General features: G+C 39.1%; 1 protein-coding gene across 1 annotated transcript in view; it reads left to right on the plus strand.

The window, feature by feature from the left end:
• The window catches only part of LOC126441768 (molybdenum cofactor biosynthesis protein 1-like), a 112,663-nt gene extending 86,943 nt beyond the window's left edge, over positions 1-25,720 (plus strand). The window contains exons 5-6 of the mRNA XM_050090688.1: positions 130-215; positions 25,641-25,720. Coding sequence (XP_049946645.1) covers positions 130-215; positions 25,641-25,696 — 142 coding nt within the window. The 3' untranslated portion in view covers positions 25,697-25,720. The remainder of the gene's footprint in view (positions 1-129; positions 216-25,640) is intronic.
• Positions 25,721-26,183: the final 463 nt, after the last annotated feature.

The following is a 26,183-nucleotide window of genomic DNA, read 5'->3' on the forward strand; positions in this document are numbered from 1 at the left end:
GCCTACTGCAGACTACAAGATTACTGTTGAAGATTTCTGCAAAATTTTTCTTTCTTTTTAGTGTACCAACATTTCACTGTGTGGTAATTGCCTGGTACTGTTTAACGGGTGTTTTAACTGTTGTTTCAGAGATGCAATACGAAGCAAATGCAGTGAGGATGACTTGCTTGCCATGATTGGGGCAGCAGTGAGAAGAAAGAAGAAACAACATGCAGGTAAGATACATTACAGCAAATGTAACTCTATAGATAGAAAGAAAATTTCTGCTTAACAAGTCATAGCAAACATAAGAGCAAAATAGAACGGAAAACAACAGTGATAGAACCTGAGTTTTTTGTGTAAAATTGGATTTAATTTTTTATTTAGTATTCATTCTGATTAATGCCCATTGGTCAACAGTACATTTCAGCCCTAGAATTTGGTTCTGCAAGGTCCACCAGATAACCATATATGGCTGTTGTAACTCCTTTATTGGACTTCAGAAGTTTTCCAGCAACAAATCTTTTTTTTTCTTTCTTTCTTTCTTTTTTTTTCTTTTTTTAAAAATAGCTAAAATGCAGAAAACATCATAAAGGAAACACTCACAGAAAAGCATCAGTGTCCTTGAAACAATGGAAACTCCAGTAGGAATATCAACAATGTTGGAAAAGACAGATTACTACTTACTGATGAAGGCTGTGGCTGAAAGCTTTATGTAAGTGTCTTTTAATTCTGCCCATCTGCAGCCTAAGGTATCTTCTTTATGGTAAGTAACAGTCTGTCTTTTCCTTCATTATTCATTAGTGTTCTTTGTTTTTATTGCTGTTTAGCAAGCATCGTGTGGTATATAAGGGATGTGAATAGCGTCAGATGTTGAATCATCACTCTGGAGGATATGAAGGTGCTGCATATTGGTGTGAGACAGCATTATCTGATGAGAGTTTGAAAGAAACCTCATTGTGGATGTCCATTTGGTCGCCTGGTTAAACCTTGCAACATCTGTATTTTTGGAGTATTTGGATCTGGCAGTGGCCTGATGTTGGAAAGTAAGGGCATACTCATCATCAATCTTCCAGTTGACTACATCAGACCACTATAAGTGAGCATCACTGTGTAGTGTACTGAGTACATTGTAATCTGTACACGTCTGTGACTGCCATCTGAGAACAAGTACAGTAAACTCTCGTGCAGCTACACTTTTGGCTAGCTAGATTGACACTTGACAAGTTTCAATTTGCGTGCACCTGGAGCCAAGCATTTGCTGGTGTTTTTTGGCAATCTACTGCTAATCAGTGCACAGGTGCGTGTCAAAAGTCCAAGTATCGTCAATTTGTGCGTGTGTTGGTTGAAGCTCTAGTGTGTTTCTTATTCGTATTGCATGGTTTCATGCCACTGCCATCTATTGGAACTCCTTGGAAGTACAGTACATACAGTATTGTTCTGTGCAGTGCAACGTAGCCCTGTCGAAACCGACAATTAGAGTGCGCCGCCTAACACTTTCCACTTGTTGTCGGTACATCAAAGCTGAGTGTTTAACAGTGAATGTACAACACCCTGTTATGTTGCCACGTGGGCTTGGGTATAACAGAGGAAATGGCATAGATGTATCGAATGCTTTCATTTGATGGCTGCCACAGCCTGGTTTCAAAAGTCAAAAGTTTGTCTAGTGCATCTCGAGTGTTGTCAAGTTGTGCATCTGTGTGTTTCTGATTTGAGGTTTTGTGCTCCCACTATGTGCCTTAAAGTGTCCAGAGATAAAAGGGACCAAAAACCATAAAGGACTCAGTCGAGTGTCTGTAAAAAGAACACTGAACGTGACTACGGGCACAAAACATAAAACGAATGTGATCTTGTTGGAAAAAGAGCTTCACACTTTGCAGAGAATTGATGCTGGTGAGCCACCCACAAAAGTTGCTGCAGAGTAGGAGTACAATTACTGATCGGAAGACAAATCGATCAGGAATTGAAAAATTTTGTTCCATCCAAGCATTGGGCAGCGCAGTGAAATCTTGAAAAACAATGAGAAAAGGTGCACATCCTCAGTTAGAAGAGGCATTATTTTTGTGGCACGAATAAATAAGAGCCAAAGGTGTGTCAGTTTCAGGTCCTCTATTTTGTCAAAATGAGCTGATGAGTTGATTGAAGGAAAGAAGCAAGAATTCCTCGGAAGTAATGGCTGGCAGGATCGTTTCAAGAAGCGGCATGGCATTCATGAAATTGCCATCAGTGCCAAATCATTATCTGGGGATGAAGCTGCTACGCTGATTTTAAGAAGAAACTGCACACAATCATAGACAAAGGAGGTTATACTGGCAATCAACTTTACAAATGTGATGAAACTGAGTTGAATTACAAAGTGCTGCCAACGACAACCCTTGCCTCTAAAGAAGAAGAAATGGCTTCCGGATACAAAAAAATCAAAGAAAGATTTACTGTCCTCACTTGCAGTAATGCCACTGGTAATCATAAACTGTGTCTTACTTTAATTGGCAAATCCAAAACACCAAGAGCATTTAGACACCAACCAACCAGCTTTGCCACTGAGGTACACGAATCAGTCTTAAGGCATGTATGAACAGTGCCATCTTCAGAGAGTGGTTCCAGGCAGAGTTTGTTCCAGCTGTAGTAAATTACATGGAAGGAAATGGACTTCCTTGAAAAGCGCTACTTCTTGTGGACAGTGCTCCTTATCACCCAGGTGATCTGCAAGATGGGGATATCAAAGTTGTATTTCTCCCACAAAATGTCACATCTCTATGTCAACCGATGGACCAAGGTATTCTTGAGGCGATGGAAAAACATTACAGACGCAAGATGCTGGAATACTTAATAGGTGTGATTGATGCTGCAGATGATTTTGTGGAAGCTCTTAAAAAAATCGATGTTTTAAGTGTCATTCATTGATTGCTGAAGCTTGGAATCTAATTCCTCCAGTTCCTCTTGTTAGGTCTTGGAAAAAACTCTTAGATCGTAAGGCAACCTAAGTGATGGGAAGGAGGAGGCAACACCGAAACTCAAGCTGACATAATTTTGGTGAATTTACTGGAGAAGCTGGTTGTAAAGACACACACTTCGAAGACATTGAAGAGTGGATGGAAAATGGCATTTTTTCATGTGACTGAGGATGAAATCGTCCAAATTGTGACCGTTCATAAAGTGTCAGAAGACTATGTTTCTGATGATGAATCAGAGAAAAATATTCCTCACACATTCTGTTACGAAGTGATCCAAACTGCCCTGGAGTACATCAGCCAACAGGAGGAGATGATTTATCCTGAAATAGTTTGATTTCAACGTTGGAGATGTATTGTTGCAGCAATAGTTTCTCAAGCAAAAAAACAAAAAAAAAGACATTCGTGACTTCGTTACCAAAAAATAAACTCTAATGAAGCATCCTAGAACTTCTATGTCCATAACTTAAAAAGTTTTTTTTTTTTTTTTACTTTCCTTGAAAGTTCCTCTGGACAGACTTTTCGTTCCTTTGAGTAATCTCTAGATTTGTTTCATAATTTTGTTCAGTAGTTTATATTTTATTCAAAAGAGCAGGTAATAAAATTAAAACTCCTGTTTTTTCCTGCTGCCAAATAAGGGAGATTTTTTTTCTGTAAGAATGCAAAATAAACGAGCTTTGTTATACAGCATTTAAAAACTTTGAGTTTTCAATCATAGTTTGGTGCCTTTTTAACATGTCAACACAATTTTTTCAGTAAAAAAGTGCAGGGTTATTTGCAACCGTATCAGAAACGTTTTACATACCCTACACACGTTTTACGATCGTATTTCGCAATATTGACACAATTTGAAGTGTTCACATGTGAAAACAGGGGGACTTTGATTTATCTGAAATTTTCGTTATCGGAACCGGCCACCGTCCTGATCATTTTGGATAAACAGGAGTTCACTGTAATAGACTCCTTGCAACATGCTGTGTCATACAGCTAGGAGCAGCCAGACTGGAATTGCCATCCTGCGCATAGGCTGCCATTAACACCCAAGCAAATGACTGCGTGTGAAGTGGTGCCATGATCGAGAAGTATGGACTGCTAATGAATGGTGTCACATTATGTTCACTAATGAGTCCCAGTCCTGCACTGCTCCAAATGACTATCGTGAAGTTTGACAGTGACCCGGGGAGATTGGGAGAGGTCCCATTCTTCCACATTTTGGGGGGGGGGGGTCACAAAGGAGTCCCATGGTGTGGGGAGCCATTGGGTATGACTTCAAGTCACGGCTTGTAATGGCCGAGGGAACTCTGATGGTACAGCAGTGTGTAATAGTATTGTGGTGCTATTTTTCAACAGGCCAGTGCTTGTCCACATGTAGTATGTGTCTCTTTAAATTGTCTGCGTGATGTTGATATACTCCTGTGGCCAGCAAAATCCCCATATCTGTCCCCGATAGAACATTATGGGACCAACATGGACGTCAACTCCGTCCCACTACCTGTATCCATGATTGCAATGTCCAGTTACAACAGTTGTGGATCACCTTTCTCAGGAGGGTATGCAGCAGCTTTACGACATCCTCCCGCACTGTCCAAGCCAGACGGGGTGCATTTCTGTATTGATAAGTGGGCTCAAACTGATAAGTTCTGTGTAAATTTGACTCTGTTTTGTTATCACTGAAATAACATCACATATCCTCTAAATTCGCTATGTTTCAATTTGTTTTCTCCCCACCTTCTGAGTGTCTCACTTTTTTTCAAGCAGTGTAATTTAAGACAGACATAAGAATATGAAAATGGGATGGCATATCACATTGCTATTCAACTATGCCCCTAAGAAAATTGTAAGGTAATGGAGAAGAGCAGGTGCACTATTACACTGACAAGAACGTAAACTTAAAGATAGAATTATATTGTGTAACCTATACCAATGACATAATACTAATTGACAAAAACATCACTGATGTGCTAAAGCAATTTGAAATATTAAGGGAGCAAGCTAGGAAAATTGGACTACTAATTTCACCTGGAGAAAAAATTCTTGGCTGATACCAAAATGGCACTAGTTGAACTTATATAGGCAACGACATAGTATTTGGTGTTAAAGAGTTTAAATAATTAGGTGAAAAAGACCACTGAACATCATAATGAAAAGAAGGCCATAGAATCCAGACTTCAGAAAATACAAACTGTCTCTCAGTTAACTAAAAGTATTTTTCCTGGAACTTTAAAATCTAACATTGTACAACAGTGATCAAATTAGAATTTCTTTATGCATGAGAGAGACTCTTTGTCCAACACAAGACATGAAAACAGCAAACTGAATTAGAAGAATGTAAAACTGTAGTAAAAATCTTAGGTCCAAGAATAAAAGATGGAACACATCACACAGAACCCAGCGTGAAATCTCCAGGCAAATTCCAAAAAACTCTTGTTACAATGTGTCTCCAAAGACTCCAACTTGTGGGACATACAGAAAGAATGTATCCAAACAGGCAGCTCATTGGGTTCCCACATACTTGAAAAATAAGATCCAACTGATGAAAACAAACAGGAAGAGACCTTAAGAAATTGGAATCACTACATTTCCAGTATTCTGATGTAGTGATGAGTCACACAGAGTGCAGTTTCACAGTAGCTTGATCGATGCTTGTACTTGTGTATGTAGTATATGCAAGTGTGTACAGCGTCTATTCTGGTGTACTCACAATATGCTAATTTAGTGGCTGAGCAGTAAACCGGATCCCTACTCGGTTCCAGTGTGCTGTGCTAATTATTCTTCTTCACTTGACATTTATGCTTGGAGCTGCAAGAGAGGTCATTTTCCAGATAGTGCCACAAAAACAACAAATTCTCAGATATCAGTTTAACTTACACTCTTCAACATCATAGACAACATTTCACATTAATATGTTGCAGAACACTAGATTAGTGTTAAAATTGCCAGAGTAAACATTGTTCTCCATGTGACAGATTGTCACCCAACGTCCAAAATAGATAAATTTTATATCTCTGCACAGAGAAGCAGCTGGTTGCTCATTGTCATCTGTGGTGCTAATCAATGGGTCGAGCTCGTTGCTGGCACAGTGCCACCACAGAGTAAGTGGCCCCTCATCCCAGCAGGTGGCGATGTTTTAACACCCGTATAGCTCCCCAGACTTACCACGTCTGTGGATAACTCCGTCTCTGCACAGAACTTCCCACATTTCCCACACAGTGGGCCATAGTGCCTTTTACACATAATAAATCTTCAAACTTATTTCATTGGCTAAGTTAAAATTCGAGTGTGACATGCTATTTCATAAAAAATAGCAAACGGTAGACATGGATGTTATTGTGACTCTTTCCTAAGGCAACATTTGTGTATTACACTTGTAGAAGTGCACTGCAACATAAAACAGTAGACCGTAAGTTCAAACAATGGAAACTCCAGGTTGGAATATCAGCAGTGTAGGAAAAGATAGAGTGCTAATTACCATAAAGATGGCACGTTAAAATGCAGACAGGCACACTTAAGACACTTACACATAAGCTTTTGGCCACAACCTTCATCAGAAAAAGAAATAGAAATACACACCATTCATTCACACAAGCAAGCACACCTCACACACACATGACCGCCAACTCCGACAGCTCAGACCAGAATGCTAGTCTGTAAGTTTGCTACACAATAAAATAATTATTCTGAGCTACAAAAAAATGGATTCAAAGAACTAAACTGCTTGAAGAAAAAAAAGGGAAGCTCCCTGAAGCAACGTAGTTTCACGAGTGTGCATACCAGTGGTAAATTATGAGAGTAGCAACTCTCTGAAATGGATACAAAGGCCACCAGATTGCATTAGCTTTGTTTGTGTCTGGGATTGTTACCATGAATGGTAGGAGCTATAAGAGATGTGAAGAGTGTAAGATGTTGAGTGATCCCTGTGAAGGACACAGATGCCCTGTACTTCTGTGAGTCAGCATTATCAGCACATAACAAAATTTGAAAGGGCCTAATTGTGTGTCTCCATTTGCCAGGCTGATTGAATTATGCAATATGCAGATTTGTGAGACATTCAGACGTGGTAGTGGCCCCATGTTGGACTGCTTGGGAACGTAAGGGCGGCGTGCTTGTCAGCAAGCTTCCAGTTGACCGTGTCTGACGAGCCCATGGGAGAATCGCTGTAATGTACGCCGAGCACATTGTAACCCTTTCACACCTGCACCTGTCATGTGATCAGCAGTGAGTCACATTCTGCAAGACCCGCAATGACAGTTGTCAGTGAGTATGACAACGACATAGGGAGAGGGCGTGTGGGGCAGCATCAGATATGACTTCAGGTCACTCTGACAGCACAGCAGTATGTCATGGACATCCTACATCCTCATTTGCTACCTCCATGTCCAACGGAGTTACAAGAGACAGAGCAGTGAAAACATATCCAGTTGTTGACTCACAAAACGGTTTTGAGCTGTGACGCATGTAGTCTCAAGTGAATCATTCATACAAAAAGAAAAGAAGAAGAAGCCAAAGTCAGAATGTGAAAAAATTGGAGAATGGAATAGATATTTGAAGACTTCACACTTGAAACTCCCAGTTTTCCTATTGTGAAAGTACCTTTGTGACCATATGCATTTCACTGACGATAAACTTTCTTTCTCCCCCTGGGTCTTGGCTCCATATTTTTTCATCCAGTTGAGTCATAATACTTGCATAGTATTTGTGAGGTATTGTTTCAGTCTTGCAAGCTAATCTAAAATACAATCCCTTTTGCATCCTAGAAAACAATGACCACTCTTTCTCTCCGATGAAGTCACCTTGGCTATTTTTGTGCAACTGCTGTTTCATTTCATCCACGGGAACAGATTGGTGCATAGAATCAGTTGTGTGTCAGATTGTCCCAAATTGTTTTTCACATTAGGTTGTAGTCAGGCTTCAACAGACATGCCACTCACTTTCTGGTACAGCCACGGCATCAGCTGGTTTGCACATCTTTTTAATTACTGATCTTGCAATATCACACTGTGTTCTTTCTCAGCATTTTCATATTTGATTGTAATTCTAGGAAGTTTGTTCATGAGTCATCTTACAGACATATGCCACATATGAATTCAGCCACCCATTCCTTAACTGTTGACTATGAAGGAACTTCCCCCATGAACCATGGACCTTGCCGTTGGTGGGGAGGCTTAAGTGCCTCAGCGATACAGATGGCCGTACCGTAGGTGCAACCACAACGGAGGGGTATCCGTTGAGAGGCCAGACAAACATGTGGTTCCTGAAGAGGGGCAGCAGCCTTTTCAGTAGTTGCGGGGGCAACAGTCTGGATGATTGACTGATCTGGCCTTGTAGCATTAACCAAAACGGCCTTGCTGTGCTGGTACTGCGAATGGCTGAAAGCAAGGGGAAACTACAGCCGTAATTTTTCCCGAGTACATGCAGCTCTACAACTTGACTAGAAGAAGAGATCGGTTGGTAGGACATGTTTTGAGGCATCAAGGGATCACAAGTTTAGCATTGGAGGGCAGTGTGGAGGGTAAAAATCGTAGAGGAAGACCAAGAGATGAATACACTAAGCAGATTCAGAAGGATGTAGGTTGCAGGAGGTACTAGGAGATGAAGAAGCTTGCACAGGATAGAGTAGCATGGAGAGCTGCTTCAAACCAGTCTCAGAACTGAAGACCACAACAACAACAACATGAATGAACTGACTCCTAATAAGTAAGATGATGCCTGTAGAAAAGTACAGCAAAACAGTAATCTCAAAAAAGGACAGGATAGACAGTACATTCTGTAGGACATATTAAAAATGATTGGTAAAAGAGACTTGCCGTGTTAAATGCAGCTTTTGATTACATGATAATTGAATTGGATAGATAAACAATCTACTCGCTAAGTGGCGGCAGAACACACACATAAAAGAAGATTATTATTAGGCGAGCTTTCAGAGCCAGTAGCTCATTCTTCAGGCAGAAGGGTTGAAGTGGAAGGAAGAGGGGTGAAGGATAGGTCTAGGAAAAGGGTAGATTTTGAGAAAGTTACCCAGAACTGCAGATCAGGGGAGACTTTCCAGATGGGATGAGAAGGAAAGACTGATTCCACATCTACATACATACTCCACTAGCCACCATATGGTGCATGGCAGAAGGTACCCTGTCTCACTACAATAGTCTGAATAAAATTACTTGACAGTTGACATCAATCACTTGCTGCAACAATGTTGCCACATTGGCTACCAGCTACCGTTTGGTTACAGGTGACAACAAACAAGCGGCTCACTTCACAAATTATGTTAAATGTTTAACACAGAGCAATTTTTCTGGTGGCTGGTGCAAGGTATGTCAGAAATGTTGGATACTCTGTCGACTATTGATTTAATGTGATCAGTGACTGAACTGGGGCAGACAACCCGTTTTGTATCCCTGACTGTAAACTTGTGTCCTAACCCAGCTGAGAAAATTGTGGTCAACAGTCTGCAGCAGTACTAATATCACTATCGCTTTGTTCATGGCGATTAAAGCTAACCCTTAAGGGTAAACTCAAGACAACAAAAACTCAGTTTCAGGGTTGAAAGCAAATTGAAATTTCTCCGTGTCATTTGTTACCTGTAACTATCCTTACACTAGCTGCACATGCTGCCATGTTAGAAACCAGTGAACAGTCCGTGTGGGCCCTTAGTCGTGGATTATAGATGACTGAGGCAGATTCCAAATGAAGAAATAATGACAGGACAAAAAATAAGACCAAATAGAACAGTCAAAACAATGATGAAAAATGATGCAGCAAAGTATTAAAAATAAAAAAATACATTTAAACCAATTAATTGAATGAAAATAATAATCACACTCATTTGGTTAGATTTAGAAATAAAAATTTTGCTACATTGATGAGATTCGAACCTACGACATGCTACACATTAGCTTAATCTGCCAACCATTGTGCTATGCCACAGCACTGCATGAAGTATTTATATATGTGAATGTAGTGACCCTAAAAATTTCAGTTTCACGCAGTGTAGTGAAAAGCTTATCTAATGTAACATGATCTCTGTGAATATGATAACTATAAGTATGATACTGAATTACACCTTGTGCTGATTTATTCGGTAATGTTTGGTTAGTGCTATGAATGAAATGTGTGTCTTTCATTAGCATTGTTAATGTGTGTTGTTTTTGGTGTAGTATCGCGTGTCATGAAATACATAATAAAAGTGTTGGGCTCATAATTTGGGATACAAATACATCAAGAAAGAATGCTGAACCAGGAATTGGAAGTGACTGGCCAATTTTGGTGGAGTTTGGCAACAGCAGACAGTTCAAGTGTGACGCTGACAACTCTTATTGACGTTTGAAGTGCCAACTATCAAGTAATTTTAATTCGACTGTAGTCAGTTCCTTTCCCGTTCCATCTGCCAATCGAGTGGGGAAAAAGTGAATGTCTATATGCCTCTCTATGAGTCCTAATTTCTCGTCTCTTATCTTCGTGGTCCTTATGCGTAATGTATGTTGGTGCAAGCAGAATTGTTCTGCAGTCAGCACAGTGTTCCTCAAAATCCCTCCAGGGATTCCCATTTGAGTTCCAGAAACGTCTCCATAATACTTGTATGTTGTTGTTTCAACCTACTGTTAACAAATCTAGTATCCTGCCTCTGAAATACCTCAATGTCTGCTTTAATTCGATCCCTTGTGGATCCCAGACACTCAAACTGTACTCAAGAAGAGATCACACTAGCACCCTATATGTGATGTCCATCACAGCTGAGCCACACAAGTAAAATCCACCCAACAAACGAAAGATGATTATTCACCTTCCCTACCATGACCCTCACAAGTTTGTTCCATTTCATATCACATTGCAAAGTTATGTCCAGATATTGAAACAATATGACTTCTTCATTCATGACACTACTAATAATGGATTCTGGCACTATGGATTTGTTTTTCCGACTCATTTGCAGTAACTTATATTTTTCTACATTTAGGGTTAGCTGTCATTTATGGCACAAACTGGGAACTTTGTCCAAGTCATCTTTTATCCTCCTAAATCACTCAACAATGACACCTTCCATACACCACAACATCATCAGCAAACAACCATAGATTACTGTCCACTTTGTCCATCAGATCAGTTATGCACATAGAAAATATGAGTAATAGCGCTCCTATCACACATCCCTGGAACGATCCTAATGATACCCTAGTCACTGATGGACACTCACCATCGGGATAATGTAGTGGGTTCTATTACTTCAGAAGTCTTTGAGCCACTCACATGTCTGGGAACCTATTCCATGTGCTTGTACCTTTGTTAAAAGTCTGCAGTGAGGCACTATGTCAAATGCTTCTCGGAAATCAAGAAATATGGAATCTGGGTTTGTGAATTTTGTGATGGCAAACTTAGAGGAGCAATGCATCTGCATTAAATTTTGCGTGAAACTCAAGAAAACCTTTACAGAGATACACCAAATGATGCAGGGAGCCAATAGCGATGAGTGCTTAAGCCATACTCGGTGTTACGTATTATTCACACATTTTAAAAATGGCTTTACAAAAGTCAAAAATGATCCTTGTTCAGGACACTCTTAGATGTCCTCTGATGACGCTTGTGTCAGGAACGTCGACGAAATTGTGTGTGCCAGTCAAAGATTCACTGTCCGAGAGATTGTAGAAGAATGTAACATTTCAATTGGATCATGTTATGAAATGACACAGCATCTTGGAATGCATTGTGTTGCCGCCAAGTTCATTCCACGGCTCATGAGTCAAGACCAAAAAAACTTTTTGGATCTCACAAAAGAGAATGAGATGTTCCGTGTGAGAATAGTATGACCCCTGCAGACTTCTTTTTATTTCCAAAGTTGAAAAGGATGAAGTTTTGCAATGGAAGATGAGATAAAAGAAAATTCGCAGACGGCACTTTATGCAACCCAGCAAAAGGTGTGTCAAGACTGCTCCTGGAAGTGGAAATGATATTGGGAGCAGTGTATCAATTGTGGAGGAGAGTATTTCGAAGGAGACAATCCGTAGTAACTAAAAGATAAGCATAGAAAATTTTGTGGACAAAGTTCTGGAATTTTTTGAACAGACGTCGTATGACAAAAGAGCATGCTGAGTTGCCCATGAGCGATGCTTTGTACTGATTTGTGGACATAAACTTATTGGTCTCTATGAAACTGATTAGATTCAAACCCAGAATATGTTCAAGAATTCTGCAGCAAACTGATGTTACGGGTATTGGTCTGTAATTTCGTGGGTCTGTTCTTTTGCCCTTCATATATACAGGAGACGCCTCTGTATTTTTTTCCCCAGTTGCTTAGGTCTTTCTGCTGGGTGAGAGATTCACAATAAATACAAGCTAAGTAAGGGTCCAGTGCCATATAGCACTTTTTGTAAAACCAAATTGAGATTCCATCTGCAACTGGCGACTTATTTGTTTTTAATTATTTCAGATGTCAGGGATGCTTACGAGGGTGGTTTGAAAAGTTCTTGAAACAGAATAGAAAAAAAGTACTTATGTCACTGAAACTTTTTTGTTTTCCAATGTACCCTGCTTGTAGATTAATTCACTTGGTCCAACAGTGTTCCAATACCTTGATCCCATCTCGACAATGATTTTCCTCCAGGCCTACAAAATAGTTGTCAACTCAGGCTACCAATTCTTCATTTAAGTGAATCTTCATCCACAAAGAAAAATTTTCTGTTTAGGGAAGAGGCATGTGTGGCAACAGTTCATACCTTAGTTTGTGTAATTTTACCATGGCGATGGCACACGCGTGCGAGCGTGCATTGGCTTGATGCTAGATGACTTTCTTCCTTATTAAACCTGGCCTTTTTCGTATACCTTTTGTTGTAATTTGTCCAGAAGGTTAGCATAATATTCTCCAGTAATTGTTTGCCCAGTGGGGAGACAATGTACAAACAGAATCCCCTTCTCATCCCAGAACACTGATGCCATGATCTTCCCAGCTGAAGGAATTTGGTGGCACATCCCAGAACACTGACGCCAAGTCCTTCCCCGCTGAAGGAGTTTGGCGGCAGAGATTCAGCATGTTTCCACTGCTTTGATTGTTGCTTTGTCTCGGGGCTTCCCCCATGAACCATGGACCTTGCCATTGGTGGGGAGGCTTGCGTGCCTCAGCGATACAGATGGCCGTACCGTAGGTGCAACCACAACGGAGGGGTATCTGTTGAGAGGCCAGACAAACATGTGGTTCCTGAAGAGGGGCAGCAGCCTTTTCAGTAGTTGCGGGGGCAACAGTCTGGATGATTGACTGATCTGGCCTTGTAACATTAACCAAAACAGCTTTGCTGTGCTGGTACTGCGAACGGTTGAAAGCAAGGGGAAACTACAGCCGTAATTTTTCCCGAGGACATGCAGCTTTACTGTATGATTAAATGATGATGGCGTCCTCTTGGGTAAAATATTCTGGAGGTAAAATAGTCCCCCATTCGGATCTCTGGGCGGGGACTACTCAAGAGGACGTCGTTATCAGGAGAAAGAAAACTGGCATTCTACGGATCGGAGCGTGGAATGTCAGATCCCTTAATCGGGCAGGTAGGTTAGAAAATTTAAAAAGGGAAATGGATAGGTTAAAGTTAGATATAGTGGGAATTAGTGAAGTTTGGTGGCAGGAGGAACAAGACTTTTGGTCAGGTGATTACAGGGTTATAAATACAAAATCAAATAGGGGTAATGCAGGAGTAGGTTTAATAATGAATAGGAAAATAGGAATGCGGGTAAGCTACTACAAACAGCATAGTGAACGCATTATTGTGGCCAAGATAGACACAAAGCCCATGCCTACTACAGTAGTACAAGTTTATATGCCAACTAGCTCTGCAGATGATGAAGAAATTGATGAAATGTATGACGAGATAAAAGAAATTATTCAGGTAGTGAAGGGAGACGAAAATTTAATAGTCATGGGTGACTGGAATTCGTCAGTAGGAAAAGGGAGAGAAGGAAACATAGTAGGTGAATACGGATTGGGGGGAAGAAATGAAAGAGGAAGCCGCCTTGTAGAATTTTGCACAGAGCATAATTTAATCATAGCTAACACTTGGTTCAAGAATCATAAAAGAAGGTTGTATACCTGGAAGAATCCTGGAGATACTAAAAGGTATCAGATAGATTATATAATGGTAAGACAGAGATTTAGGAACCCGGTTTTAAATTGTAAGACATTTCCAGGGGCAGATGTGGATTCTGACCACAATCTATTGGTTATGAACTGCAGATTGAAACTGAAGAAACTGCAAAAAGGTGGGAATTTAAGGAGATGGGACCAGGATAAACTGAAAGAACCAGAGGTTGTAGAGAGTTTCAGGGAGAGCATAAGGGAACAATTGACAGGAATGGGGGAAAGAAATACAGTAGAAGAAGAATGGGTGAAGTAGTGAAGGCTGCAGAGGATCAAGTAGGTAAAAAGACGAGGGCTAATAGAAACCCTTGGGTAACAGAAGAAATATTGAATTTAATTGATGAGAGGAGAAAATATAAAAATGCAGTAAATGAAGCAGGCAAAAAGGAATACAAACGTCTCAAAAATGAGATCGACAGGATGTGCAAAATGGCTAAGCAGGGATGGCTAGAGGACAAATGTAAGGATGTAGAGGCTTGTCTCACTAGGGGTAAGATAGATACTGCCTACAGGAAAATTAAAGAGACCTTTGGAGAGAAGAGAACCACTTGTATGAATATCAAGAGCTCAGATGGCAACCCAGTTCTAAGCAAAGAAGGGAAGGCAGAAAGGTGGAAGGAGTATATAGAGGGTTTATACAAGGGCAATGTACTCGAGGACAATATTATGGAAATGGAAGAGGATGTAGATGAAGATGAAATGGGAGATAAGATACTGCGTGAAGAGTTTGACAGAGCACTGAAAGACCTGAGTCGAAACAAGGCCCCGGGAGTAGACAACATTCCATTAGAACTACTGATGGCCTTGGGAGAGCCAGTCCTGACAAAACTCTACCATCTGGTGAGCAAGATGTATGAGACAGGCGAAATACCCTCAGACTTCAAGAAGAATATAATAATTCCAATCCCAAAGAAAGCAGGTGTTGACAGATGTGAAAATTACCGAATTATCAGTTTAATAAGTCACAGCTGCAAAATACTAACGCGAATTCTTTACAGGCGAATGGAAAAACTGGTAGAAGCAGACCTCGGGGAAGATCAGTTTGGATTCCGTAGAAATGTTGGAACACGTGAGGCAATACTAACCTTACGACTTATCTTAGAAGAAAGATTAAGAAAAGGCAAACCTACGTTTCTAGCATTTGTAGACTTAGAGAAAGCTTTTGACAACGTTAACTGGAATACTCTCTTTCAAATTCTGAAGAGGGCAGGGGTAAAATACAAGGAGCGAAAGGCTATTAACAATTTGTACAGAAACCAGATGGCAGTTATAAGAGTCGAGGGCCATGAAAGGGAAGCAGTGGTTGGGAAAGGAGTGAGACAGGGTTGTAGCCTCTCCCCGATGTTATTCAATCTGTATATTGAGCAAGCAGTAAAGGAAACAAAAGAAAAATTCGGAGTAGGTATTAAAATTCATGGAGAAGAAATAAAAACTTTGAGGTTCGCCGATGACATTGTAATTCTGTCAGAGACAGCAAATGACTTGGAGGAGCAGTTGAACGGAATGGACAGTGTCTTGAAAGGAGGATATAAGATGAACATCAACAAAAGCAAAACGAGGATAATGGAATGTAGTCAAATTAAATCGGGTGATGCTGAGGGGATTAGATTAGGAAATGAGACACTTAAAGTAGTAAAGGAGTTTTGCTATTTAGGGAGTAAAATAACTGATGATGGTCGAAGTAGAGAGCATATAAAATGTAGACTGGCAATGGCAAGGAAATCGTTTCTGAAGAAGAGAAATTTGTTAACATCGAGTATAGATTTAAGTGTCAGGAAGTCGTTTCTGAAAGTATTTGTATGGAGTGTAGCCATGTATGGAAGTGAAACATGGACGATAACCAGTTTGGACAAGAAGAGAATAGAAGCTTTCGAAATGTGGTGCTACAGAAGAATGCTGAAGATAAGGTGGGTAGATCACGTAACTAATGAGGAGGTATTGAATAGGATCGGGGAGAAGAGAAGTTTGTGGCACAACTTGACTAGAAGAAGGGATCGGTTGATAGGACATGTTTTGAGGCATCAAGGGATCACAAATTTAGCATTGGAGGGCAGTGTGGAGGGTAAAAATCGTAGAGGGAGACCAAGAGATCAATACACTAAGCAGATTCAGAAGGATGTAGGTTGCGGTAGGTACTGGGAGATGAAGAAGCTTGCGCAGGATAGAGTAGCATGGAGAGCTGCATCAAACCAGTCTCAGGACTGAAGACCACAACAACAACATTGTCTCTGGGGTATAGTAGTAAACCAAAGTTTCTTCGTGGTCACAAACCAGCACAAAAGATCTTGTTTGTTTCTCCTAAAACAGGCCAAACATTGTTGTGATATGTCCATTCTCATGCGTTTTTGACCCAGCGTCAAGAGTCGCGGCACCCATCTTGTGAATACCTTTCAGATACATCTGGCAAGCGTGAGCAATTTCATGCCCTCTAAATTGGTGATCCTCCTTGATCATTATGCACACTTTTGCAATGATTTATAGAGTAGTGACTCATCTTGGCTGACCTATTCATGGATGATCATCATCTAAGCTCTCCTGACCAAATTTAAATTCATTTATCCACTTGGCAACAGTTGAAGACAAAGGAGCAGATTCCCCTGGTGTATTCTGGAAATCGGCATGAATGTCCTTCACTTTCATACCTTTCTTTATGAAGTAATTAATCACTGCTTGAATCTCGACCCCCCCCCCCCCCCCCCCCCCCCCCGTGTACTGTCACGTCTTTGCAGATCACTACACAGGAACAACAACAGAGCCGTGTCACTGCCACAGCTCTCTTCCAAGAGCACTGACATGGCACGTGTTTACAGGCAACAGTCCAACGAATATCATGTGAACAACTTGTGCTAGCGCTGGCCTCTTGTGGTGATTGTTGTTAGGTGTCTTTGTGCTATTGTCAAATGACGGTATGTTTATATGATTCTCTTGCATGAATGATTTCTTGAATGCAAAATTTAAAACATTTATCTCCTACTGCCACACCAGACTGGTCAAGTGACTTGATGGAAAACTTTGACTCACTTAGTGATTTTACATAGGACAATAATTTCCCCTGCTTCTCAGCCAGATCTTTTGCTGAGGTATGACAGTGGTAGTAACCTTTCCTTGTTGGCATTTGGCATTCTCTTTTGAACTAAGAGTGCAGTAGCTTTTCCTTCCTCAGTATTTTCTGAATTTCATTGTTAAACCACAGTGGCTGTTTTGCATCCATAATTCGTTTACTAGGTACAGACTTGTTGAGAGTGCAATTCACGAACTATTTAAGCTTTGACCATAATCTCTCTACGTCCATCTTAATGGATCTAAGTGATGTCAGTTCTGTCTAAGTGAGATGCTAACATCTGCTTATCTGCTCTTTCTGGCATGAACATTTTCCTAGCTTTCTTGACTGATTTATTAATTTTTGTAATCTTAGTTGTTATGATGTTATCATGATTATTAATCCCCATCTCTATGCTGAAGTCATTGATGATATGTGGCCCGTTTGTAACTACAAGGTCTAAGATATTTCCATTGCATGTGGCGTGCCAAACTAGGTGCTCAAGACAATTTTCGAAAACCACATTCAAAAGTGCTTCACAAGATTGACTGCACCCCCTGTAATAAAGGCATAGGCTACCATCTATACTCAGTAGGCTAAATTCACCTCCAACCAGTATTGCATGATCTAGGTATTTACATGCTACTGTCTGTAGACTTTCTTTGAATGGCTCCAAAACTGTCATAGCAGAACCGGGTGGCTGATTAAAACATCCATTAATTAACGTGATTTCACATAGACTTGTTATAGGCAACCAGATAACTTCACTGTCACAATCAGCTTTGACCTCAATAGAGACAATGGACACTCCCTCTCCTACAGTGTCTAACCTGCCTTTCCGATATACATTCCATTAATCACTAAATATGTCAGAGCTTTCTACTCTGGGCTTCAGCCAGCTCTCAGTCTCTGAGAATAATTTGAGTTGGAGACTTCCCTGGATGGCAGTAAATTCGGAAACTGTGTTACAAGTACTTTGACAACTGATAAAATTTTGACAATCTACACTGGAGTGAATTCAAAAGATAAACCTCAACCAACATTGAATGTATCTTGGTGATAAAGAGCCAAAATAAATAAATTGATGATTTTATTCCATTTCATCTGATTGAATGAAACACACACAGCATAACTACTCAGAAAACAACTATAGTGCGGATTACATTTACTATCATACATGTAGCACTCTGAGAACATTTCACCTTGTCATAGTAGTCCTGTGTTTTGGAACTAGGCAGTGCTTCATTTCACAAAGCGAAAGGAATGGCTTGTGTAAAAAAAAAAAAAAAAAAAAAAAAAAAAAAAGAAGAGGAAATAGTGGTTGCTGGTGTTTTTAACACTATCATTCAATTTAGTTCCTATTGTGAACTTTGCAGCTGGGATATGTAAATGCTCTGAGACTGCTATTGATAATATCTTTATGAACAAATCTAGGGGAAAAACATCATATCACAAAACCAATAGTAAATGGACTATCTGATCACGACATGCAGCATCTTGTGTTAAATGTTGAAACTTGTCAGGATAAAAAAATATTAAATCTGAGTACAGGAGGATAATGAATAAGCCAGAAATTGAGGAATCCAGGAAATTGCTCAAAGACATGAACTGGAGAGATATTTACCTGACTCAAATGGAAAATACAAAGCATTTATTAATAAAGTTACCTCCTCTTTTGAAAATTGTTTTCCCCTAAAGGTAACTCAAATCACACAGAAAAGTCAAAAGATAAACCATGGATTACACAAGGAATAAAGATATCATGTGGGGCAAAAAGGAGACTGTATCTACTATCTAGGAACATTTCTGATATTAGCATTGTAATGCATTACAAAGAATACTGCAAAATATTGAATCAAGTAATCCAGAAATCGAAGTAGCTTTATTAAGAGAAAAAGATAATTGTATCGGGCAACAAAATAAGAACTGTATGGGATATAGTGAAGACAGAGAGAAGTGGGGCCAAAAAGGAAGTGGAACAGATAGCTCTAAAAGTAAATGAGACTTTGGTAACAAGTGCATGTAGTGTTGTAAATCTCTTAAGCAACACTTAATTTTTGTTACTGACAGCTCGGGGTTATCAGGTTTGGTGAATGGTGCAATGGAGTATCTGGGATCAGTCTTTGAAGAACATCGTGTAGAACCTATTCGAGGAACTTTGAATTCCAACCATTGCTTCTCAGTATACTTACTCCTTAATGAAATTTGTTGCAAGTTATATATCTATATTTCCAACAAATAGCTCAATACATATTATCAATACTAGGAATAAGAAAAATCTACATAAAGACCTAAAATCACTTATGTTGGTCCAAAAGGGGGTCCAATATTCAGGAACACACATTTTCAATAAATTACCAGCAACCATTAAAAACTTGGTTTCAGATAAAGCACAGTTTAAACAGAGTTTGAATGACTTTTTGATAGGCAATGCCTTCTACTGTATAGATGAATATCCTAACAGAGACTGTTAGGCCAGCGTAAGTATAAATATGTTAGATTTAAGTTTTGACAGCACTTGGTTGCAACAGTCAATATTAGGTATTTTGTGTATGCTAAATTTATTAATAGTGCATAACAATGTTTCATTCTGACAGCGTATTAATTCTGTAAATATTAGCTTTCCCAGTTTACTGTATTGTATTCACCTATTTTGACAATCTCGTGACAAATGATCAGGGTAGTATTCATTATATTAAAATGTTTTGTGTTATACATTCTGACATGTTCCACACCCTCGAGAATCATCTCATTTTTTCGGTGTATGTAACGAAAACTGAATCAAATCAAATCCAATCACCATCTCTCGTCATGTAATAACTTCACTTCTTCTTCTTTTCTTGTCATCTCCTGTTTTTCCAGTACTCGTCCATCTCCTCCTCATGTTTTCCCCCTTTATTCTATTTGTGTTGTTCTCAATCCCCTATTTCTTCTGCATCGAAAGCCTTTTATTTTTATTTATTTATTTTTTTTATCGAGGTGAGTCTCTATGGACTGCGTGGTAACAACCGACTTCACTCTAGTGTCCAGGTCTTGTACTTGCTCCAGCTTTGACTTCCTGCCAGTATCTTCTGAGTCCCTCCAAGAAGTGCCTTTTTATGCCCTTCAGATAATGGTCCTCACTGTCTTTCGGATGTTGATGCCATGTTAAAACCTTGGTAGTTGGTCACCAATCTTCTAAATTTGTCCCTTTCAGGAATTTCTCTCTGAGACACCAATCTGCTTAAGATCTTTTTCACATTCTTTGAACCATCTCGGCCTCGTTTTCTTAGATAGGATGAAACTCTGTATTCTTTTTGTTAGTCGATCACCGTCCATTTTCATGAGATGACCATAAAATAACAATCATTTCTTCATAATGGCTGCTGTGATAGGTTCTGTCTTGCTGCACGAGTCCTCATTTGCTCTCATTCGCCATTGTCCATCGACCCATCTATTACCTTAGGATTTTCCTTAATATCCTACACTCACGCTTTTCCAGCCGCTCAGCTTGACCTTGTCTATTCGTGGTCAAAGTTTTGGATGCTTATAAGCCCTCAGGTTTTACAACTGTATTATAATGTTGGAACTTGGCCCATATACTCATAGACTTTTTGTTATAAGTATTCTTTGTCAGTTGGTATGCTTGGTCTAACTCCCTCATCCCGACAATTGCTTCTTCTTTTAATCCATTCTCCTGGTGGATGACTTCACCGAGATACCTGAAATTCTTAACTCATCCGATTTTTTCCCAGGTTGGTTATCATCCATTCAGGTCCGTTACAGATGTTCATCATATATTTTGTCTTTTGAATAGAGATCTGGAGTCTAACTTTTTTCAGCAATTTCTGACAGCCTATTTATCTTGTTGACTGCTGACTCTATGTTGTTAGCAAAAATGGCCAGGGCAGCCGCAAAATCTAAGCAGTCAATGCACACCCCTTTGTTCTTAGGACCAAGTCTGAACCACTCTTCATTTGTTTCTTCTTGGGCTAATAACTTTCTCCACTCTCGAATGACCTTTTCCAAGACACAATTGAAAAGGAGAGGTATAGTCCATCTCCTCGTTCTATGTCCGTTCTGGTTGTAAAGGGTTCAGATACCTCACCCATAAATTTAATTTTTGACACTGTGTTAGTAAGAGTTTGTTTGATCAGCTTTCTTGATGTATTATCCATCCCAAACTTTTCCAAAATATTCATTAATGCCTGTCAGTCGATGGAGTTATATACTTTTTGAAAATCAACAAACATGACCACATAGTTATTTCTTCCAGTTTTTTGGACCTGATGATGTTCTTCAGGCTAAAGATCTGTTCTGCGCAAGAATCGCCCTTTCGGAAACCAGCTTGATAGTCCCCAATCAGTTGGTTACAATGACCTTCTATTCTATTCTGTATCACTTTGGAAAGAATCTTATATGGAACAGATACTAATGAGGTACCCCTATAGTTATTGACATTCAATTTATCACCTTTTTTGTGTAGACGATGGATTAAAGCTGACTGCCATTCAGTTGGTATCATCCCAGCTCTCCAGATCTCCTCAAAAAGTTGGACTAGTATATCTAGAGTTTCATTATTTGCCAGCTTCAGTAGTTCCACCACTATTGAATCCTCTCCAGCTGCCTTATTATTCTTAAAGTTGTTGATGATCTCTTTGGTCTCCTCTATACTAGATGGAGATGAGGGGTAGTTTGTGGATTGGGGCACATACACGGAATCTTTCTTTTGGTTCATCACAATTAAGTAGGTTTTCAAAGTAACAAGACAGGATCTTGCAGTTTTCTTTGTTGGTCAGGCCGAGTGTGGTGTGCGTACTGTAAGACCTTCAGTACACACACCATCAGATTATTTGACTTGTTGCTCTAACGAAGTAAGCGAGTGTCAGCAATATGTCTCGTGGTCTTATCATGGTGTGTTTATCTTCTGCCATTAGGTCAGATGATAGAAATGCCACTTGCACGCTTAGAGTAGCAGATTGACGGTGACCAACTTTAAACAGAACTTGATTAATTTTCACACACATTTATTAAAATAATAACAAATATAAAAATTACTTAACTTGGTTCTGGATGCTATTTACAATTGACAATCTGAAGTTCTTTGGGATTGGTACGTTAATCTTAGTCTCACATATATCTCAGATACTTGACAAAAGTGTCTATACATTTATCTTCATGGCTATGTACAGGAATATGGTAATCTTATTAGGCGCAGACTGAATCTTGACTATGGACTGGTACAGACAATTGTAGAACTCGACAGACTGGTACAGACTAATGCAGACTGGTACAGACTAATGCAGACTGGTACAGACTGGTGCAGACAAATGCAGACTGACTGATCGAAGGTCTTTACACTCGTTATAATACCTCGCACGTTCATGTATCACTGCGCGAGTGTTATGCGCAAGGAGAAAATGTTCTATGTTAGCAGAAATCTCATTGGCTGCGCTACATATTAATAAGTGGATCGGCAGAAGCAGAATTTGGTCCGTCTCTATGGGAGCGCCATCTCATAGTGCGGAGATGGACGAGCGCTGCGCCTGCGCTGTTGTGCTTAGCGGGGCGCACTCTAGTGGGAAATTTGTGTACGCGCTGAATATGCGGAACTATGTACACAACACTGAGCTTTCCATTTTCGTCTCTAAAACAAAAACTAGGGGCTTGGTATCCTTTCAAATTCGATTTGAACGTCTGATAGAAGTCTCTGACATTGTTTATCTGAAAACGCTGATCGATCTGTTCTAACTGCGGTTTCTCATGCAATTGCTTAGACCTTCATAGAGTTCTGGCTGCATATTTTCGAACTTCATGGAATACATCAAAATCATCAGGTCTCCTGGTAGAGTTCCACTTTTTCCATGCACTTGCTGTTTGGGCCACCACCTCGCCACAAACCTCATTCCTGATTCCTCTTTTTAGCTGTCAGGATTGTAGTATTAGCTGCTTGTTGGATCATGGAGGCAATGTCTGCCCATTTATGGGATTCAACTGTCAGTTACTGGTGGCATTGTTCCAATATGTTTTGATTGATTTTGAGCTTCGCAATATCATATTTATGAATTTTATTTCCGGTTTTCACGGTCTTATTGAGAGGGATGAAATTAATTTTGATCTTGGAGAGGTGATGATCCTTTTAAATTCAGTATTTTATCTGTAAAAAGGTTTCTTTCTATTATTTCTGATTGTTTGATGTTGTTTCTTTCTTATTTCTGTAATCCATGCTATCATTGATTCCTTCTTCCAGAACTACTCATTCAGTATACGTCTCTAAAAAAAGATTAATCTTCTTTTAGCCATTACTTCTGATATTTTCTCAAAATTTTTGTAGATCTCCTCATTACTTCTCATTTTCCAGCCATCTGTAGCTTGTATTGCAACCATTATTTTCTAATAATCCTCCTTTGAGGATCCTCTGTTCTGTCCAGCTTATAGTTCATCATTAGGCATCCTCATCCATATAAACATCCTGGTCATACCACTGTGGGATAGTGTTTTAGTTTTGTTTTTTTAGTTGTGCATTTCTTGTTGTAAATATCCTTTGTCAAACGATTTGCTCTCTCCAGTTTGCTGACTCTTGCATCTACTGTTAATTCTTCTAGTCCATTTTGTTGTACAGTTTGTCCAATATATTTAAATTTACTTACTAATGCTTTTTACATTTTTGTTTTTCTAAGAATGTTGATGCATTGTTTGAAATTGTCATCAATGTTGTTTTTTCAGCTGAAATTTTGGGACCAGCTCTCTTTGCTATTTCTTCCAAAAGATTTCTTTCAATAACTGTCTGTCAGATTTTTTGAAAGTATATCAGAATCATCTGCAGAAGCCAGGCAGTTTACCTTAATTCCACTTGTTATTCGTCCTAAAATTATTGGTTCAGTTTTGTGATTTTTTTTTCTCCAAATTCCAGATACTTTCTATTTTTTCTAGAATGTAGTGTTACAGTAAAGGTGATAAACTGTCCCCTTGTCTAACACCAGTTTTTATTTCAAATGGTTGAGATACTTCTCCCATAAATTTAGCTTCAGTCATCCTATTTGCTATTGTTTTGAGGATTATGTTTGCTTTAACACAAAATTCTTTGATGATTTTACCTATAGTTTCTCTGCCTACCAAATCAAATGTTTTCTTGAAACCAATACATGATACTATTATAGGTTTGGTTATTAGCAGTCTGTGGAGGATTATCGATTTTCTAATAAACATCTGCTCTGTGCAGGGTCTTCCCTTTCTAGAGCTCCTCGAGATTCTCCCAGTTATTTGTCTAAAGTTTCTACAACTCTGTCCAGAGAATTTTTGATAATATTTTGTATACCACTGGCAGAAGTGAGGCATCTCTGCCATTGTTGACATTTTGTGTGTCCCCTTTTTTCCATAGCTGTGGATTAATGCTTTCCATAATCTCTTCAGCTTTCCAAATGTTCTCAAACAGCAGTTGTAGATCATTTGTGTGTTCTGACTATTTCAATAATTTTGCTGTAGTGGAGTCTTCATTTGTTGCTTTGAAGTTTTGGAAGATTTGATGGCTTCATGAATTTATTGCTCTGTTAGTGGAAAATCTTCCTCCAGATGTTGTGGGACTGCTATTATATATTGCTACAATGTGCTGTTATTATTGTTGTTGTTGTTGTTGTTGTTGTTGTTGTTGTTGTTTGGTTGCCTGTTCTTCAGCACTTTCTTTCTGTTTCGTTTATCTATTTGCCGCCATTTTAGCCCATTTACCGGTATTTTCAGCTTGTTCTTTACTTATTTGACCTTTTGGTGGCTCCTCTTGAAGAGATCTTATTTCTCGGCATTTAAAATTACATCATCTGCTGCTCTTTCGCAACTGAATTTCATCATGTCCATCTTCCTTGACTCAAGAGACTGAATTTTCATCCTTAATTCTTGAACAGTCTCATTTCTCTTTTTACGTTTTCCAGATGAAGAAACGTTTGGTCCTCAAAGCTAAGATTAGTATCAGTTTTTTTATTTGTTTCTGCCTATGGCTGCTATATCTCTTTAGTTAGAATATTTTCTCTCTCTGTATTTGATTATAGTCTAAGTCTGAATATTTTTATAAGTACATTTATTGCTGTAGCATTGAGTAAAATAAATTGTATTGCACTGCCTGTAGCATGTAGCACCATTTTGACTGTTAGTCCTCTTGCTGTGCAAAAAGTAGCTTTGATGATTACTTAATGCAAGTATTTTGTAAGAGCTGTGGAACGGTTAGTATCTGTTTATATTTTTCTGATTAATTCAAGCTCGTCAATGCACATCCTGTGTTAAGGAAATATTTGAACTGAATTTACTGTGTGTTAAATATAAGCAGTGGATCCATTGCGGTAGTCTTTTTGGTAGAAATATGTCAAGGTGAACAAAACAGGAGATGGTGAAGGAAGAGAGGGAAAAGATCAACATTTGCTTCTCATCAGCAATATAACTGGGTTGCAACATTCAGTGAAAATTATCTGTGACAGGAAGTTGTCAGAAATACATTTTTTGAAGAAACTTTATGTTTGTATAAGCATTTATTAAATTTAAAAAGTTGGATTTCATCTGTTAATACAAAAGATAATGTTTTGCATTGCAGGCATGATGAACCTGTCAAAGATGAAGAATCGGCCAATGATTCTTATTGGAGGATAACAGTATGTATAACTTAAACTTGAGATTCTTGAAAATAAAGCTAGTCAGTATTTCTTAACAGTACTGATTTAAATATATCTAAAAGATCGCTGTTACCTAAATGAAAGTTGACGAGCAAAGTCTTAGTGGACATTTGTATAAAATTGTCATAGGTGTTATTTACAAGAAGAGTAAATAGTTTCAATAGGAATGTGGTGAGACATTTAACAAATGTCATGACCACACATTAATAGGACCTTATAACACTACCATTATGATATTAGTATGCTTTTACGTAAATAACAGAAACCCTGTCTCTATTTTGCCACGTATAACCCTCTTACTAAAATTTAGTTTAGTTTCCAAATAAAATACACTATGGAAGGATAGTCCTGTTTATAGGAAAAGATAATCAATAGAGTTATCCTTCTTACAGGATTTACCATGTGTTGCGTCTAATGGACTATTCACTTCTTTTCCTAAGATCTTACCCAGTGGCTAGATAGGA

The sequence above is a fragment of the Schistocerca serialis genome, unplaced genomic scaffold (genome assembly GCF_023864345.2).
Source record: "Schistocerca serialis cubense isolate TAMUIC-IGC-003099 unplaced genomic scaffold, iqSchSeri2.2 HiC_scaffold_1370, whole genome shotgun sequence".
In the NCBI taxonomy this organism is placed as follows: Eukaryota; Metazoa; Arthropoda; class Insecta; order Orthoptera; family Acrididae; genus Schistocerca; species Schistocerca serialis.